The 18,130-nt window shown below is 41.6% G+C and overlaps 1 protein-coding gene and 1 non-coding gene across 3 annotated transcripts; both read right to left on the bottom strand.

The window, feature by feature from the left end:
* Window positions 1-3,619: 3,619 nt before the first annotated feature.
* On the bottom strand, window positions 3,620-12,365 carry MEIG1 (meiosis/spermiogenesis associated 1). 2 transcript variants are annotated; one of them, XM_045533923.1, is made up of 4 exons: window positions 12,194-12,365; window positions 11,967-12,113; window positions 8,197-8,363; window positions 3,620-5,340 (listed from the first exon to the last, which is right to left on the bottom strand). In XM_045533923.1, exons 2-4 carry the CDS (start codon window positions 11,998-12,000, stop codon window positions 5,212-5,214), a joined length of 330 nt encoding a protein of 109 aa, XP_045389879.1. In that variant the 5' UTR covers window positions 12,001-12,113; window positions 12,194-12,365; the 3' UTR covers window positions 3,620-5,211. The 2 variants fall into 2 exon arrangements, with proteins under 2 accessions (XP_045389879.1, XP_045389889.1); XM_045533933.1 differs by having other exon boundaries at window positions 11,972-12,365.
* A 1,972-nt stretch (window positions 12,366-14,337) lies between these two features.
* On the bottom strand, window positions 14,338-14,444 carry LOC123631083. The gene has a single exon (XR_006732960.1). It is a non-coding gene; the product is annotated as a U6 spliceosomal RNA (small nuclear RNA).
* Window positions 14,445-18,130: the final 3,686 nt, after the last annotated feature.

Genomic DNA, 18,130 nt, shown 5'->3' with positions numbered 1-18,130 from the left:
AGAGAAACAAGAACACAGTGCAAGCTACAGAAAAAAAAAAAAAATTCCACCCTCTTAACTAGCATAAGTGATGGCTGCTTCTTTCCGGATTGCAACTTTAGCCCCAATCTGTCATTCTATGTCCTAGATAAAAATTAAGACAATCATAGAATTATCCCTTGTTATAGACTTAATGTTTGTGTCTCCCCGCCCAAATTCATATGTTGAACTCCTAAGCTCCAAGGTGATGGTATTAGGAGGTGGGGCCTTTTGGAAGGTGATTAGGTCATGAAGGTGGAGCCCTCACAAATGGGATTCGTGCCCTTATAAAAGAGAGCTCATTCGACCCTTCTGCCACGTGAGGACATAGGGAAAAGAGGGCCATCTATGAACCAGGAAGTGGGCCATCACCAGACACCACGTTGGCTGGTACCTTGGTCTTGGGCTTCTCAGCCTCCAGAACTGGAAGAAATAAATTTCTGTTCTTTATGAGTCACCCAGTCTATAGTATTGTTACAGCAGCCTAAAGGGACCAAGACACCCCTGCTTCCCAAAAACATGCAGTCCAGAGCAAGGCGCTGCTGTCTCCCCAAATCAGCTAATGTGAGCCCAAACCCTCCAACAAGCTCCTCTTAGTACCCTGAGACCCCTCAGGGTTCTATGCGACATACAGTCTCCCTTGCTCCACCAAGTAACTGACGCAATTTGTAATAGGCGGATTCCTGATGATCTTTGGCTGGTGGCCATCAGTGTTAGAGTAGACAAGAGTTCCTGCCATAGAGGCAGGAGAGGTCTGAAGTGTGGCCAGGCCAGAGGCTCAAAGAATATCTTGTTGAAAATCTATCAGCAAACTTCTAGAATGTCGTACAGCTGGTTTCTAGTGAGCTTTCACAATGTGCCAGCTACCATTACTTAAAGTATTACCTTCTGTAACCCTGCTGACAGTCCTATAAGTGAATCTTCATTATCATTTCAGTTTTTAAGAGAAAGAAGCTGAGGCTTAGATTACCTAAGTAACTTGCCCTAGGTTGGCCAACAGAAACTGGAGGTGCTGGCTTCGCATCTAAGCTCTTTGTCCGTGTCTGACTTCTACAGTTCTGGCAGACTCCAGGGTCTCCAGGGTGCCATACAAAATACAGCTCATTAAATACTGGAAAAGGGGGGCATTGAAGCCATATGACATCAATTACCCTAGGACAGGTTTTCTAAGAAAGCTTCCCAGACAAGGTGGTAGGTGTCCTAGTTTCTATAAAGCCTTGTGCCATGGGCAGCTGATCTAGTTCAGGCACTGTTAGGAATAGTAGAAGTCTCAAATTTGTTGATACTTTGGTGATCATCATAGAAGAAAAGCTCATGATTTTGGTTTGTAGAAATCAGCTAGAGAGCCTGATAAGTCCTGCCATAATTTATCTTTAATGTGCTGGCCAATCTTTAACCTTCAAGGCAGCCGTCCCCAACCTTTTTGGCACCAGGGATCAGTTTCATGGAAGACAGTTTTTCCATGGACTGGGGGGCCTGGGGGAATGGCTTCAGGATGACTCAGTGCATCACGTTTATTGTGCACATTATTTCTATTATTATTACATTGCAATATGTAATGAAATAATTATACAACTCACCATAATGCAGAATCAGTGGGATCCCTGAGCTTGTTTTCCTGCAACTGGATGGTCCCATCTGGGGGTGATGGGAGACAGTGACTGATCTGACAAGAGGCAGAGCTCAGGTGGTGATGCGAGCGATGGCGAGCAGCTGTAAATACAGATGAAGCTTCATTTGCTCGCCTGCCGCTGACCTCATACTGTGCAGCTGGGTTCCTAACAGGCCACAGACAAGTAATGGTCTGCAGCCTGGGGGTTTGGGGACCACAGCTTTAAGGCACTAATAGTAACACAGTTGGGGCAGTGAGATGTTACTTAAGATGAATTGTGCAGCCACACATGTGAAGAAAGCTTCCCCACACGCAGGCCTGAAAATGTTTCTGCGTGTACCAAATACTTATCTGGGATCTAGACCTAAGGGTGGCAGTCAGGAGATGGCTGGATTTTGGCTGTCTGTTCTATAAAAAGCAGCAATCTAGGGCAATATATTTCCATCTTGATTGCTGTTTCCAACCATTATAATCACCTAGGGAGTTCTTGTTTTTGCTTTTTGAAAATACAAACCAATACCTGTGTCCCATACCCTGAGATTATGGTTTATTTGAAATGGGGAAGGGCCTAGGCATCAGTATTTTTTTTTTAAAAGCTCTTTGTGAAAGTCCACTGCGCAACCAGGTTTGAGAAGCACTGGTCTTTGGGGAATGCACGGTTAATGAGCAATTCCTGGCTTCGTGAAATGCATCACCATGTGCACTTTAATGGAAGCAAACTTGAGAAGTTCTCAACACTCTGGCCCTATTGCTCCTTCAGTCTTTAGTCTGAAACTGATAACTGTGCTCCACTGGGAGTTTGAACTCCTATGACTGAAGCTGAGCACCCACATCTAGCATGGAGTAGGACGGGGCAGTTTTCTTGGCAAGGAGGCTGTTGCCATCATGGAGCAAGGCCCATGGGCCAAGGCCCACCACAGTACAGACAATGTCTACTAAGAACAGCTCGCGTTGGTTGCAAATGGCTCTCTCAGCAGCACCAAGGTGAAGAGTAGCAACAAGACCTTACAAAAAGTGGTGAAAAGAGCCAAGAAGAAAGTTCATCCACCTTTTAGAAAGACTGGCATGATGTGCAGACACCAGGTATGTCCATCACAAGACACATTGGGAAAACACTGGTCACAAAAACTCAAGGACCTAAAATAGCATGTGATGGTCTCAGGGGTCATGTTTCTGAAGTGAGACTCACTGCAGAAAGATGAAGTGGCATTTAGAACACTCAAGATAATTACTGAGACTGTTCCAGGCAAACACTGCCTGACCAACTTCCTTGGAATGGATCCTATCAGTAACAAAATGCGTCCCATGGTCAGAAAATGGCAGAACATGACTGAAGTTACATTGACCTCAAGACTACAGATGGTTATTTTCTTCATTTGTTCTGTGTAGGTGTGTTTCCTGTTGCTGCTTTAACAAAATAGCACAAACTGAGTAGTGGAAAATGGCACTAGCTTATTCACTTACAGTTCTGAAGGCCAGAAGTCTGAGATGGGTCTTATTTGGTAAAAAACAAGGTGTTTTTCCTTCTAGAGACCCTAGGTGAATAAGCCATTTTCTTGCCTTTTCCGGATTCAAGAGGCTTTATCCTTTCTTGGGCTTTTGACTCTTTCTTTCCATCACTCAGGTATCTGCTTTCATCATCACATCTCCTTCTCTAACTGTGACTCACCTGGTGCCTTCTTCTAAGGACCCCTATGATTACATTGAGCCCACCCAGATGACCCCAGACAATGTCTCCGTCTCAAGATCTTCAACCTAATTATATCTCCAAAGTTTCTGTTGTCATATAAAGTAACATATTCATAGGTTCCAGGGATAAGGACCTGAACATCATTGCAGAGCAGTTATTCTGACTATCACAGTCGGTTTTACCAGAAAAAAAAAAAAAGACAGTATTATGAGATTTAGAAGACTTCTTATGCTTGGCACCCACAAGGTCTTCTGTCTTAGTCTGTTTAGTGTTGCTGTAACAAAATACCTGAGACTGGGTAATTTTTAAACAATAGAAATTTATTTGGCTCATGGTTCTGGAGGCTGGGAAGTCCAAAAGCATGGCACTGGCAACTGGTGAGGGCCTGCGTGCCGTGACATCCCATGGAGGGCGAGAAAGCATGAAAGTAAGAGAGTGAGAGGGGACTGAACTCGCTTTTATAACAAGCCCACTCTCATGACAATGACAATAATCACCTCTCATTAGGCCCCACACCTCTCAACACTGTTGCATTTGGGATAAGTTCACAGCACATGAACCTTGAGGGACACCTTCGAACCAGACCATCTGCCAAATCTGGAAGATGATGATAAAAATCACAACCAGAGAGGTACAAAAAAAAAAATGGCAAGATGAAAAGTGGCAAGATGATACCAGGAAGTCTTAGGAAAGGCATAAAAGAGGCTTGCCAGGCTACTTATCCTTTCCATGATGTGTGTGTCAGAAAATAAAATTGTTGAAGAGGCACAAGTTTGAATTGGGAAAACCAATGGAGTTTCACAGTGAAGACAGTGGTTCTGAGAAATGGGAGCTAGACTTGATGAATGGATGGGTATGGACCCCTATCCAAAAATCTATTGAAAGGTCAGAATTTAGAAATGATGACAAATAAACTTATCAGTGAAAAAGCCGTTAAAATAGAAAAGATATCTTTTAGTTCGTTAGTCTCAAAACAGTCAAAACTCACTAATTTTTGAGGGGGGGACTTCTTAAGCATAAAGGTTGATATTGCCTTCCTTGCTCATGAACACTTAGGCTGTTTCTGCAGTGATTTCAGGCAGCATTGGATTTAGGTTGCCTTGGGTAGGAGAATCCACAGGCCCACCCTAGGACAAGGCTTTAAGTGCAAGGAGGTTATTCAAGAGGGAAAGATATCCATGCAGTGGATGGAAGAAGTGGCAAGGCTGGGAGGCACCCATTAGAATATGTTATCTAGTCAGATACTACCACAGGTGACTGGCACTTAAGTCCTACTGGGGAAGCTCTGGGAGCCAGTGTCAAACACACACCTTGGACTCCTCCTACTGAGCTGCAAGGTTGCTGGGGGTTTATACACCTACTCCCTATCAGTCACTCGGGGAAGAATGCTCACACGGGAACATTCCTTGGCATTTCTAGTCTGCCCAGCAAGAGGCAACGGACTCCAAAGGCAGGAGAAAGCCCTTGAGGCACAGAACACAGATCTGGCATTTCAAAGGGATCTAGTAAAGAGAAAAAGGCAGGAAGCAAGATGTGCGTGGTGCACTCATAGTATCTGCTACATGAAAATACATCAGTAGCCTAACCACTGGCTACTAATAGTTTCAAAGGGGGCTATCACTGCCTCACGCTTAATGGTTATTCTACCACAATTAAAATGGTCAGAAAGAGCAGGACCAAGAAGGGTACAACTTTAATGTATCTGCCGCCATATCTTAGAACAGAACAAGATGAGGAGTAGGTACTAAGTTTCATGGCTTTCATGCTACAAAACATTAAATTTAAGACTGCATTTTTGGAATTATTTTGTAAAATGACAAACATTTACATGATATAGAATGAAACAATGAATCCTTAAAATATAATCGACAAGTGACACAAAGGAGAAAGCCTAGTAAGCATAAATTTTCACTTTGTGGACTTCCTTGTCATCACATTCCCTCTGTTTGTTGTAGTAATAGAAAGTATTGTCCCTTCTCTGAAGTTTCTTCACATATCCTGTCTCTGGCCAACGATCTACCTGCACATGAGAAACCAGATACAAATATTGTAATGCCAGTTCTAATTCGATCTCATATTTTACCATCAAATACTTAAAAAAGGACAGTTCACACCACATTTAAACATGCTTGAGCTCTTAGAGTATGACACACACAAAACGTATCTTTAAGTTGCATCCTTATACTGCAGAACAACTAATTCAGCGCTTTTCCCTGGAGGCCAATTTCTAGATCTAAATTCCTGCACTGTGGACAAGATAGAGAAAACAGTGAAAATAATTTAAACTTCATTCTTTTTATATTTATAAATAATTTCAAACATTATAACTTCTAAAATTAGGCCTGGGCCTCATTCTGAAGGCAGTGACTGCCTACTGGTTGTTGATACTACAGTAATTACAGGAAACAACTAGACTCAAGAGATATCTCAAGCTATGTATGCATTTCCTTCTGCCTAAATTTCAAGTTCACCTTGAAGTCCAATTGGTAACAGGAATTTAACGTCATGAATATAGTCCTCAACAATCTTGTCCTACTTCTCCCACCTTCCTTTTTATGTGCCATGTTGGTTTATCATTAGGGTTGACCTACTTTGGACACTTGTCTCTCTCCTTCCTCTCTAAATTCAATGTCATGCCTTCTTGATCAGGTGAACGCATTTTTGTAATTGCTAAATATGTTCCTCCTGGATTTTGTGAGATGCACTTTATCATTATCCAGGTTTTAGAAAATCAAATCCTGTCATTCAATACCTTCCATACAGGCAGTCCTGCACTTTTTATATTCCTCACTTACAAATCTCAGCTTTCCATCGGGAGAAAAGATGAATGTATCATCTGTGTCTCCTATGTCTTTTCTTTTCTATCGCATTTCCTTTTTTCTGTTGTCTCATTGATTTGTGGAGACAGCCTATCTGATAAACCTTGGCAGGCCCTTTTCCATATACATTAGAGAAAATCAGCGGCCCCTTCTATCACTGATGTCCTGCCTGCCTGTGTGGCCTCCACGACCCTCAGCCGGGGAAGGAGGTGTTCTCACGGCTCCATTAGAGCCCTCTTCCCCTTGGAGCCACGAGCAGATTCTCTTTTATTGAATACGGTCCTGAGAACCATCTCAGTGAAAAAACAGTACAACCGCTGCCTCCTCGGGACATCTGGAGCTATTTTATATGAGATGATCCTCAAATCAGCGACAGGTTCTGTGCTCAGTGACTTCTGGGTATTTGTCCTTTTTATATCCCTTGCCATCTCTGAATGTTTTCTTCTTCTTCACTTTCAATGTGATCATTCCCATTTCATCTAGGAAACCTTCATGCCTAAGGTGGAACGGAATAACAATCCTCAAGTCCAATTACCTTCTCCTTAGGCAGGAAGGTCAGCAAGTACTAAGAGCACCACAAAGGTGTGTGCTTCAGTAAAGAAAAAGAACTTTGCTCAAACTCTCAGGCCACTGCACACTGGTGGACACATCTCAACCAAAGCGAGACTTTAGTTACCATCTTATCCATCCTGGAAGGCCCACTGCAAATGCCACTGGGGGCATGAAGCTTTTTCTGGGGATTATCCCCAAAAGGAAGTGATTTTTGTCCTTTAAGTTCCTGTGCTTCTTTTACTTAAGGCGCATATACTTTGTCTTGCATATGGTTTTATTGTTCTTCTTGTTACTTTTCTTCAACTCCAAGATAAGGAGGTTACTAAAACTATCATTCATTAAACACTTACTGCTCATTCACTCAACAAATTAGTATTGAGTGCTCCAATGTCAGGCACTTCAAACACGAGTTCATTTAATTCCTGTGACAGTTTTCTAAAGCAGGCACTGCCACCGCTATTTTCAAGTTGAAGAAATGGAGGCTCAGTGAAGTTAAGAGCCTTGTTCAGGATTCCCCAGCTGATGAGAGGTAGAGCCAGGATGCAAACCCTGAACTGACTGACTCCAAGGCCTGTCTTCTTCCCACTGGCTTATGGGGTTTCCTGAGGTCAGGTCCTCTCTCATCTATACTTTTGTCTCCTAAAGCACTTGCTATAGAAATTTGCACATGGTAGGGATCCAATAAACACATACTGAGTTGAAACAAAAACTTCTTTATAATTGTCAAGTCCTAAAGTGAATAGAGCTGTTCTTCCTTCCATTACACACACCCTTCTCAGTTGCTTTTTGGGACTTCCCATTTAAGGATGTACTTTGTGTTCTCTTAAATCTGCTTTTGACTCAGTAACATTATTGGGCATGGGGGTATAGGTGCAGGAGAGAAAAGAGCACACAGTGTGTTGTGTTTCACACTGCCTATGATGATTCTGGGCCTTGTATATCTTTAGGGGCATCCCAATCTTAAGGTAAGGTATGAAGCTTATTTTTGAACAGCATTAAAGTGATAATGATCATGTCTTCTCTATTTAAAAGGCACAGATGGTAAAGTCATGAAAACTATGTCTCTATTCTCCCAGGAAAGCCTGAAATGTACAACCAAAGTCAGGAGTTGTTCTCTACCACTTTTTTTGGTCACATATAATCTCCATAAAAACATATTATTTAACCCCTTTCTAATTCATGGTTAAAATAGGTTAACCATGAATTTGTTTTGTATATATAAATTGTATATATAACTTCCCATAATGGAAGGAAATTATAGTTACACAAAAACTAAATATCTGATAATAGAATTGTCTGAATGAGGGTAAAAGATTCTGCTTTGTAATCATCTACCATAAAAGATTCATTTAGCAGAGCACAGTGGCTCAATAAAAGTTAGAAAATTCTGAATGTCCCCAGCTGAGGGACCACCTCTCCCCTCAAGTCTGCCGAGAAAATCACTATTCTGGCCCTTGGTCTCCTTATCAATAACATGAAGGAGTTTGTACAGGAATGAATCTTACCATAGACACTTGTTTCACTTGTTTATATTCAATTTCATCCCGATATCCTGCTTGTTGAAATCTGTACAGATTTTCTATCTCTTCTGACCATTTTTTGGCACGACTTACTGATTTTGGTTTCACATCAGAACTAGCCATGGCTACAGAGGCCTTATTAGCAACAATTTCTGAAAGATGTTAAAACAACATTAATAGATATCATAATGACAATTTGAAAAGTCCCTTTATGAATGAACAAAACTCACACTTAAAAGTTATATATAGAGTTGGGAATCCCCTTAAATATATTAAGTTTATAACATTCAATTCCTAGATTGAGAAGGATTTATGCTTTATTCTGGGGGAAAACCTCTAAAAAAAGCCTTTGAAAGATACATGGAAAACTGTTTATATCTTTATCAAATAAAATTGCATTCAGAGTGATGTCCTAAATGCTGTATACAAATTCGGGTGTTCCAGGCAATAGTTTGCACATTTCTGAAAACATACTCTTATTTGTAACTGCTTAGTAGATTGTTAAAATATCCCCCCACCATTCTATTTAATTATATTCAAAATTGCCTCTCTCTCTTTTTTTTCTCTTAAAAAAGGAATTTAGGATCAGTGTTCTCATCTTCTTCCCTGCTTTGTCGCTGGGAACCAATGGTTTCTCCCTTTTCCATTTCTTAATTGCATGGAAACATCCCAATCACCGCAATTCATTTGCTCAGGTCACTGTGACACACAATCCCAATTTGAGAAGACTGACACTAAGTCCATGCAAGCTGTAATGGGTGTCATCATGCTGAGATCATTGATTTTGAAATGGTTTAGAAGGGTCACTGATGGTCTTGGGAATTAAAATAATTCAACTTGAGTTCATGTAACTGTCTATTCACCAAAGTTCTGCAGCCACTTTTTCCAAGTCATAATTTTGTGCTTGTTTTTTCAACCACTTCTTATTTATTACCAAAATATATCCAGTCATTTAATGGAATAAAGTGCCTAGAATTTTCACCATGATTCCTTGATCTGCTCTTCCATTAAAATATTTCTAATGGCTGAAATGTTAAAGTTAGATCCTGTAAATGAATTAAAGTGTTTGAATTTTTTCAATCACAGTGACAAATGCTCATATGTTAAAAAGGTCAAGAAATACATTGAAGTACAAAAAGGAAAAGCCAAAATAATCATCACATCAGTAAGAAATATCTATCCTTCACCTTGAGTGAACATCACCCTAAACACATGATGAATTAAGATAGACGTTAAAAGTTTTATAAAAAGGAGTCGTATAGCAAATGCCTTTACAAGAGTAATAAATTTAGCTTTACCTGGATTTAACAAGAATAAAAATAGGAAATGGAAAGAAAATTGACACTTGCTGAATTTCAAATGACTGTTTCTTCGATATGAAAGATGTAGCCTAAAAGTTACCTCAGTGGTTAATAGAAAAAGATAATGAAGACTGTTGGGGAAGCCAAGGGTCTTTGTTTTAACTCCACATTATCAATCTGACACACAAGTAGTGATTGACTCTTTTCTATGAAAAATAAAAAAAGTGATCTAATGTTCCTCCTACTTCCTCTAGATTTTAAAAAAATTATTTAACATTCTAAAGATTATACTATTTACATTCTATTCTGAAACCATAATTCCCCCAGTTGTTTGGACTTAGCTCCAGATTTAAATGAATTTAAATGAAGTCATCTGAGTCACATAGTTCTTACCCTGACCAGAGGAGCAACTACATAAGTAGATATATCTAAGTGGACATATCTACCAATACATATATTAATCAGACCAAAGAAAATTAGGGTTTTACTAGTATGTAAGGTTTTAGAAACTTATGATTCTTAGCTATTAAGTTCAGGCTCATGTTGCATTTTAAGGTAATTCATTGTTATGGTATTGTATGAATTTATGTGAAATTTGCAATACTTGACCAAAAAAAAAAAAAAAAAAGCCAGGCCTTAGTGAAATCCTTGTCTTTTAATTCCATTCATTGTAATAGGAAGTTCACTACTTCACTGATGCACAATATACTAGTGATATACTAGCTATATACTACCTAACAAGTGAGTTGAGTATGTATGGTACAGCCTGATAACCCATTCATATATATATATATATATATACATATATATATATAATTACATATAAACTATACATATACAACACAAAAAAATGGTGCTAAGAGACATGAAAGGAAAAAAGTGTGAATTCACTGTATTAAAAATTCTTTAAAAACTAGTCATGTTTTTATAAGGATTTAGTGGCAGTATTATTGACATTGGTTTTACAGATGAAGCAGTTTCTAAAAGTAGTGGTACAATCTAATTTTTGTTTTATCCAAGCCATTTTTGCTTTAAGGTTTGCTTTTAGATACAAAATAAAACACTTTAATTTGCTCATATTCATTTAAAAAGTATTTTCCTGAATGTCAAATATGTAACCTTTTGTCACTTTCGGGTCAACTATGTCAACTGTACATATAAAAATGCTACATTTAATAGAAGAGCAGAAAATATGCTGTATTCAGTTGGACTTCTGGGGAAATCACCATTTTTCTCAGGAGAAACAGACATCTTCTAGTTATTATCAGGCATTTCAAAATTTTGTTTTCCCAAAATATTTAAAGGTAACATGAATGTAATTTTCACCATAACAACCCCCCCTAGTGACTACTATAGCTAGTTGTGGTGCAAATTCCATTTTTTGGTCTTTCTTACTTTCAGTTTATTAAAATCACAAAATGAAACTAAAATTAGGGAAGATCAACTTACAATTCCTTGATTAAATGTTTCAGTGATTCTGGGAAATTCAGTGGCAGTACTAATTCTGCTAGTTAACATTCAGCACTTTCAAACTGAGGAGTTTCTTTAAACATTGTAGCAAAAAAAAAAAAAAAGAATTGATAAAAAAAAAATTTGATCTCTGTAATACCAAGTTGTATCTCCACAAACAGGAAATGGCCATGCCTGAGTTTCTAGTTTGCAAAAACTGAATTTTATTAAACACTATTAGAGTTTATATGGGAACATGTGGTCCCTGACTTACAATGGTTCCACTTAAGATTTTTCAATTTTACCAAGGTGTGAAAGCGATACGCATTCAGTAGATATTGCACTTTGAGTACCCATATAACCATTTTGTTTACCACTTTCAGTGATATTCACTATTACATGATATATTCAACACTTCATTATAAAATACGCTTTGTGTTAGATAATGTGCCCAACAGCAGGTTAATGTAAGTGTTCTGAGCACATTCAAGGTAGGTCGGGGTATGCTATGACGTTCAGTAGGTTGGGTGTGTTAAATGCATTTTCAACTTACCACGGGTTTATTGGGACAGAACCCCACCCTAAGTACAGGCTCGTCTGTATTTTAACCCCAACAATCTCAAATCCCTGACAATCTAAAGATGCAATGTAACTGAAAGCATTTGATGTAGCCAACCACCCCAAACTCCCTTCTATGCAAAATACGTTTTCATCTCAGTTGGCTCTTTACTTTTAGTGCCATTAAAACCCCCACAGCATTCGTCTCCATCATCTTCCATGTATTTCCCCATTGTATTATTAATATTTCTGTTCCTAAGAGGCAGTAGGATATGGTGGAAGAGCCCTGTAACTAGCACATAACCTGAGCCAACACCATGAACATTCCTGGGCCTGTTACCTGAACTCTAAAAGGTGAAGCATTAGACAGTCTCTAAAGTCCCTTAATTCCTCATCCCAAAGTTGTTGGGTGTTCAGATGAAACAAAAAGCGGTTGCTCAAACATGCCTTGCCTTGGTGGTCCAGGTGTGCTAATCAGCATTTGTGCAGCACAAAAACACGCCTTTGCGGTCGTCGATTGCGAACATGCCTCACATTTTCTTTCCGCGAGAAATCACCAAACGTGCTTTTGATGTAAAATCTGCCTAGAGAAGGCTGGGATGGAAAAAGTACAGTATTCTAAGAGCTAGCGATCAAAGGAGTGAGCCCTCAGAGTCGCGGCCCCTAAAGCTCACCGGGGCGCGGAGCGGCCCGGGAACTTCCAGGAGAATCAGAATCCGAAACTCAAGAGGGGCCACAGAAAACCCCTCCGTCCCGGAAAAGAGCGAGGAAACGTGAAAACTCAAGAGTGAGCAGGACGCCTCTAGGGAAGCACACAGGAACGGCGGGGCGGAAGGGGCGGGGCCTAGGCTTCCGGGGCGGGGCCCAGGAGGGTGCAGGGGAGGGGCGGGTATGTCCTGGCCCTCGGTCCGTGGTTATTCTCGCTCGGCCGAGCAGGAGAGGTCGGGGGCCCCCCCCCCGCCCCCCTCCCGGAAGCGCGCGGGCGGGCGCAGCGGGGCTTGTGTTCGACACTCGGGATCCGGGAGCCAGAGAGAAGCCAACTGTCGCGGCCTCCTCGACCTTCGCGTCTCCTAGCAACGCGGCGGCGCGGCTCTAGGGCTAGGCTCACTCCGGCCCCGCCCCCAGGGCGGGCCTTTTCGCGCATGCGCGAGGGCCGGAGACGAGAGGCGGGGACAGCTTGTGAAGCCGGAAGGGGCCCTGGGCGGGGACTTTGCGACGGGCTTGCACCCGCGGACAGGTGGAGGGGGAAGTGGGTTATTTGTTTCTTGAATCCGAGGCCAGATTCCCTAAGAAAGCGGATTGGAGAACGGAGACTACCGGTGTTTCTAGTTCCTGATAGGAGATAATCTGTCTGTCCATTTTGTAGGAATTAAATGAACGAATCCATAGGGTCGGGCAAAGTGCCTGACAATTAGTAAGCCTAAATATAAATATCGGTAGCTTTAATTATTGTTCTAACATTATCTTCATTATTATATTTAAAATAACCAGCTACTTTGGTGAAAAGTGATTAGATTCAAGATACACATTTTGAACGTAGAGCCATCAGGATTTGCTAATAAATTGGAGAATGAAAGAGAGAGAGAGAGTGATTTGTCGGAGCCAACTCATCAGAGCTTGAAAGAATTAATAGTTAAAATTTGGGGGAATTTTTTTGAGCCAGTTGTTAAACAGAAGCCATATTAGAAATTATACAAACTTTTGATTAAAAGTCATATTAAAACAGTTTTGGTAATAAATACTAAAACTAAAAGAAAAACTCTACTTACAACTTTCAAATTTGTTTCTTCAGCTCAGATCTTTCTCTCTGAACTTCAGACTTGTGTATCCAGCATATATTCAACAGTCCCAAATGACCTTCCCAAACACCTCTCTTGCTCCTTCCACATCTTTCCCTTTGAGTAGATGACACTTAGCGTCCTTTCTCTCACTTTCCGTATTTGTCCATCAGTACAACTTGTTGGCTTCACAACTCCCAGCCCAGTCCAAGCCACCATCATTTCCCCCTCTCTGGGAATTGCAATAGTCCCCAACAGGTCTCTTTCCCCTCCGTAGTCTACTCTCAACACAACAGTCAACTCAAGCACAATCTGCTTAAAATCTAAGTCAGATCATGCTAGTCCTTTGCTCACAACCCTGCAGTGGCTTCCCATCTTACACAGAGTGACAACCAGAGGCTTTGTGAAGCCAGCAAAGCCCTACAGGATTTACACACAACCCCCTCCTTCAGTCCTCTGTAGCCCTGGGTCCTTCTGCTCCACCACTGGCCTAGCAATGCCTAGCACGCAGTAGTTGCCTAAGCAATATTTTTTGAATAATATATTTCACCACCACCACCATTCTGTTGCTGTGGAGCTGCACGGGATGGGAGCTAGAAATGTGATGTCTAAGAGCCTGGTGACTTCTTGGGTTCGAATCTGGGCTCACAACCTAGATTGGAGTCTCATCTGACTCTAGTCAGGGTTTCCAAAATTTAATGACTAGACCCTGTGCCCCTGAATTACCTATTTTGGAATGTCAACTTTGAATGAACCCACCTATTTCTCTGCCTACTTCTAAGCCAAATTTTCTCTTACCTTTTTCTAAAACTGAAAGATACCAAAATTTCAAAAAAAGTCACAAAAAGTGAAGATAAGCTGTCTGCAGCTAAATCTTGTAAATTAGGACATATAGGATTTTAAACCTGTTAACTCTTAGTGGTAAGTATAGTACCACCAGTTTTTATCAAACAACTTAATATAACTATTATATGTATTATTTTACATTGTTGTTTGTTATGGCTTGAATTGTGCCCCATTCATTTTTTTTCTTTTTTTTTTAAAATATGGAATGTTTCATGAATTTGTATGTCATCCTTATGCAGGGGTCATGCTAATCTTCTCTGTATTGTTCTAATTTTAGTATACGTGCTGCTGAAGCAAGCACACCCCTGCCATTCTCAAATACTAAAGTCCTAACTCTCAGCACCTCAGAATGTGACTTTAGTGAATTTAGACTTTCTAGGGAATCCACATAAACTTATTAGCAGTTTTCAGTCTTGCTGAGATAGAATGAATTATGGACTTAGAAGTTGAGAGAGCTTTGGGATTGCTGAAAGTCAGAGATTCTAAACCAGGGAAGGAGGGAACAGAAAACAGCTGGTGACATTGTTGGCTGCATCTGACAGGTTTCTTTATAGGCATTCAGGAGGATTTCTCTTGGGACTCGGAATCCAGAAAATTGGGATTTTTTGGAAAAACTTATTTTTATCTTAAGGATGCCAAAAAGCTAGTAAGTGATTGTGTCTCCCTCTTTGCTCTGGCTTCTAGAAGAGCCGAATGCATGGCCTGTGTCTCCCAGGACTACACATGTGCATGTCTCTGGGCCATGCCTACCTATCTTCACTGTTTTCCATCCCATCTTTCTTTTTGTCCTGATTCTGTATTTCCCTTCATTTGTTTCTCCTGTATCCCTTGTGGAAAGAAGAGGAGGTGATAAAGTGAGCAAATAATTAAGAGTAAGAGCATTATCTTGTCCTGCCCTTCCTGGAGCCCAAATTCTGAGAGACTCTTTAGATCCTAGACTCACAGCAGACTTCTGTTGTTAGGTCTCAATAACCTCATCCCAGTGATAATTCCCCTCTATTCTAAGTCAAACCATCTTACACGAAATCAAAGGTGTTACCACTAGTGTACTAGCAGAATATTTTGCTGGAATTAGTGATTGTGGTGTCTTCTATTTTTACTTTCTTGGGACAAAGTCTCACTCTGTCGCCCAAGCTGGAGTGCAGTGGCGTCATCATAGCTCATTGCAACCTCAAGCTTCCTGCCTCAGCCTCCCAAGTAGCTGAGACTACAGGCATGTGCCACCACACCCAGCTGATTGTTCTATTTTTTTGTAGAGATGGGGTCTGGCTCTTGCTCAGGCTGGTCTCAAACTCCTGGCCTCAAGCAATCCTCCTGTCTCACCCTCCCCCCACAAAGAGCTGGGATTCCAGGCGTAAGCCACCATACCTGGTTTACTAGGGTGTTTATACCTCTCCACTCTTCTGCTCCACCTCCACAAAAGATAAATAGTAAAGTGTTCCAGGTTATTTGTGATAACTGATAGTGTGGTAGGTCATAATAAATGCCATTGTGGTGATTTGGGAAACCTTAATATGGTACTTTAACCAACATTTTCATAAACTTGCTTTGGTGGTTAAAAAATTCTAGACCTTTCTTGTGCAGTGCAATGGTATGCTACTCAAATCCCAGCTACTTTTGAGGCTGAAACGGGAGGTTCCCTTAAGCCCAGGGGTTGGAGACCAGCCTGAGCAACATAGCTAGGCTCCATCTCAAAAAAAAAAAAAAAAAATCAAGACGTTTCTCCCATCATTCTTTTTTTTTTGTACACCCCTCTAACTTCCTGAAATTATAGCTCAAAATGTCGGGGGGAGAGGCTAACAGCTAAGATGTCGTTGGGATCTTCGTTTGCCCAAAGATCACGGGTGTGAGCTGTGATCATCAGGCGACCATCAGGGATGCTTATGCACTCACTTTGTAGACTCCATAAATGGAAGAGGTGTCACCAGCACAAAGGTTCTTGCTGACATCCCAGAAAGGAATTTCAGGACGAGCACACAACCGAGTGATACTGGCAAGTTTATTGAGTAAATTGGGACAGGATTAGGAAAGGCTTGTGCAAAAGTGAAACTACATTCTCTAGAAAGGGAGTGGGCAGACTCGGAAGGAGCAACTGCCCTGAACCCGGAGGGGTCACTGCTCTTATCTGTCCAAGTCAAAGACGGTCAGGCTGTTAGTGTTCACCAAGTTCTTACTCCTGTACAATGGTGGAAAGGTCACTTTGTACTTGTGCAATGCTGGAAAATTAATGGCTCTTTTCTTCTCCTCAAGTCCATTCAAGGGCTGGGTGTTCCAGCCAGTTGGCTAACTTTTGTTCCCCCTCCCCACCCCCCGACTGATTACCTACTCTGACATTCTCCCCTCAGGTGTTCTGTGGCCTGGAAATCTTACAAGGGTGTATAGGTGGATGACTTGTTTTCTGTAACAGCTTCAAGCTGGCAGGGCTTGTTGTCCCTGCCTATAGCCCCAGGAGTTCTTGGTCTCTGTCAAGGGAATAGGAGGGAAAATGGAACACTATAGGGCAAAGACAGTTTAATCTCCAGGGCACAGTTAGGTGCAAACTGACCTCTGCCATCCATGATGTCCTAGACATCTGTGAGGACATAGATTCCAAGTGAGCAGGAATTTGAGATCAGAAAGAGGCCACCGCAGAGTGTAAAGGGCAGTTAAACATGAGTTGATATCATTGGAGATTGAGAATAGACTGCACTGAATCACGTAAAGGCTTGGAGATAAGTCCACAGCTGGGTAACCAAATCTGGCAAAACCCTGCCGTGCCCAAATGTCCTAAGTTGCTTCTTTGTCTGTGGTGGTCTATGTGCAAGAGGGCTTCCTTGTGTTGGACTGACAGCCTCCGCTGGCCTGGACTCAAAATGTGGCCTAGGTAGGTTACTGTCTGCTGTGAAACCTGGGCCTTGGCAGCAGAGACCTTATACCCTCTTTCTCCCCAGAAATTCAAAACTTGGATGGTGTTTCTATTTGAGTCTTCTAAGGTTGGGCTGCACATGAGTCTATATCCATATATTGTGTTTTTTTTTTCCCCCGAGACAGAGTCTCACTCTGTTGCCCAGGCTAGAGTGCCGTGGCATCAGCCTAGCTCACAGCAACCTCAAACTCCTGGGCTCAAGCGATCCTACTGCCTCAGCCTCCCGAGTAGCTGGGACTACAGGCATGTGTCACCATGCCCGGCTAATTTTTCTATATATATTTTTAGTTGTCCAGCTAATTTCTTTCCATGTTTTTAGTAGAGACGGGGTCTCAGTCTTGCTCTTGCTCAGGCTGGTCTTGAACTCCTGAGCTCAAATGATCCGCCCGCCTCGGCCTCCCAGAGTGCTAGGATTACAGGCGTGAGCCACCGCGCCTGGCCTATATCCACATATTGTCAGAGGGCTCTGGTGGTTAAAGTGACCGGCAACTATGTTGCCAGTAATTCTCTGGCAACTATATTGCCGAAAGTGTGTGGGCTATCTCTGCGGCACTGTGGCAAGACTGTCCCTTTGTATTGTCATGGAGAGGACAAGGGAGATCTGCTTCTGAAGGTTTATTTGGCAACAGTTGGGTAATCTGGCAGCCGGCTGGTAAGCTGGGGAAATGTTGGAGGAGTCTCCAAGTTAGGTTTAGGGGACACCGGAGGTGGGTGAGTCTCAGAATCTGAAACTGAAGCTGGGGGGTGGGGTAGGGGGTGGTGAGCTCTGCCCACCAGGTCGGCATTTCTCAAGGCAAGAACTGCACTTATCAGAGCCCTTGGATGTATGTGACTTCTGTCCACTTGCTTTCCTATCTACAAAAAAAAGATCTAATTGAAGGACTGTATTATAAAGTTTAAGCTGCCATTTACTGGCCACACCTCACATATTGGGACTCGACAGCATTACACAGAGACACAAGTTTCTTCTTCTTTATACTAATTTGAAAAAGTCCCAATTCCAGAGAATACAGACAAGAAGAGAGTGTTTGGGGATGAAGAGAGTATTACACAGATTTTCTCAGTTCCAGGGACAAAACCTG

Source organism: Lemur catta, chromosome 1 (assembly GCF_020740605.2).
Source record: "Lemur catta isolate mLemCat1 chromosome 1, mLemCat1.pri, whole genome shotgun sequence".
Classification (NCBI taxonomy): domain Eukaryota; kingdom Metazoa; phylum Chordata; class Mammalia; order Primates; family Lemuridae; genus Lemur; species Lemur catta.
Note: the sequence above shows the minus strand (reverse complement) of the source record. Positions and strands in the feature narration are given on the sequence as shown.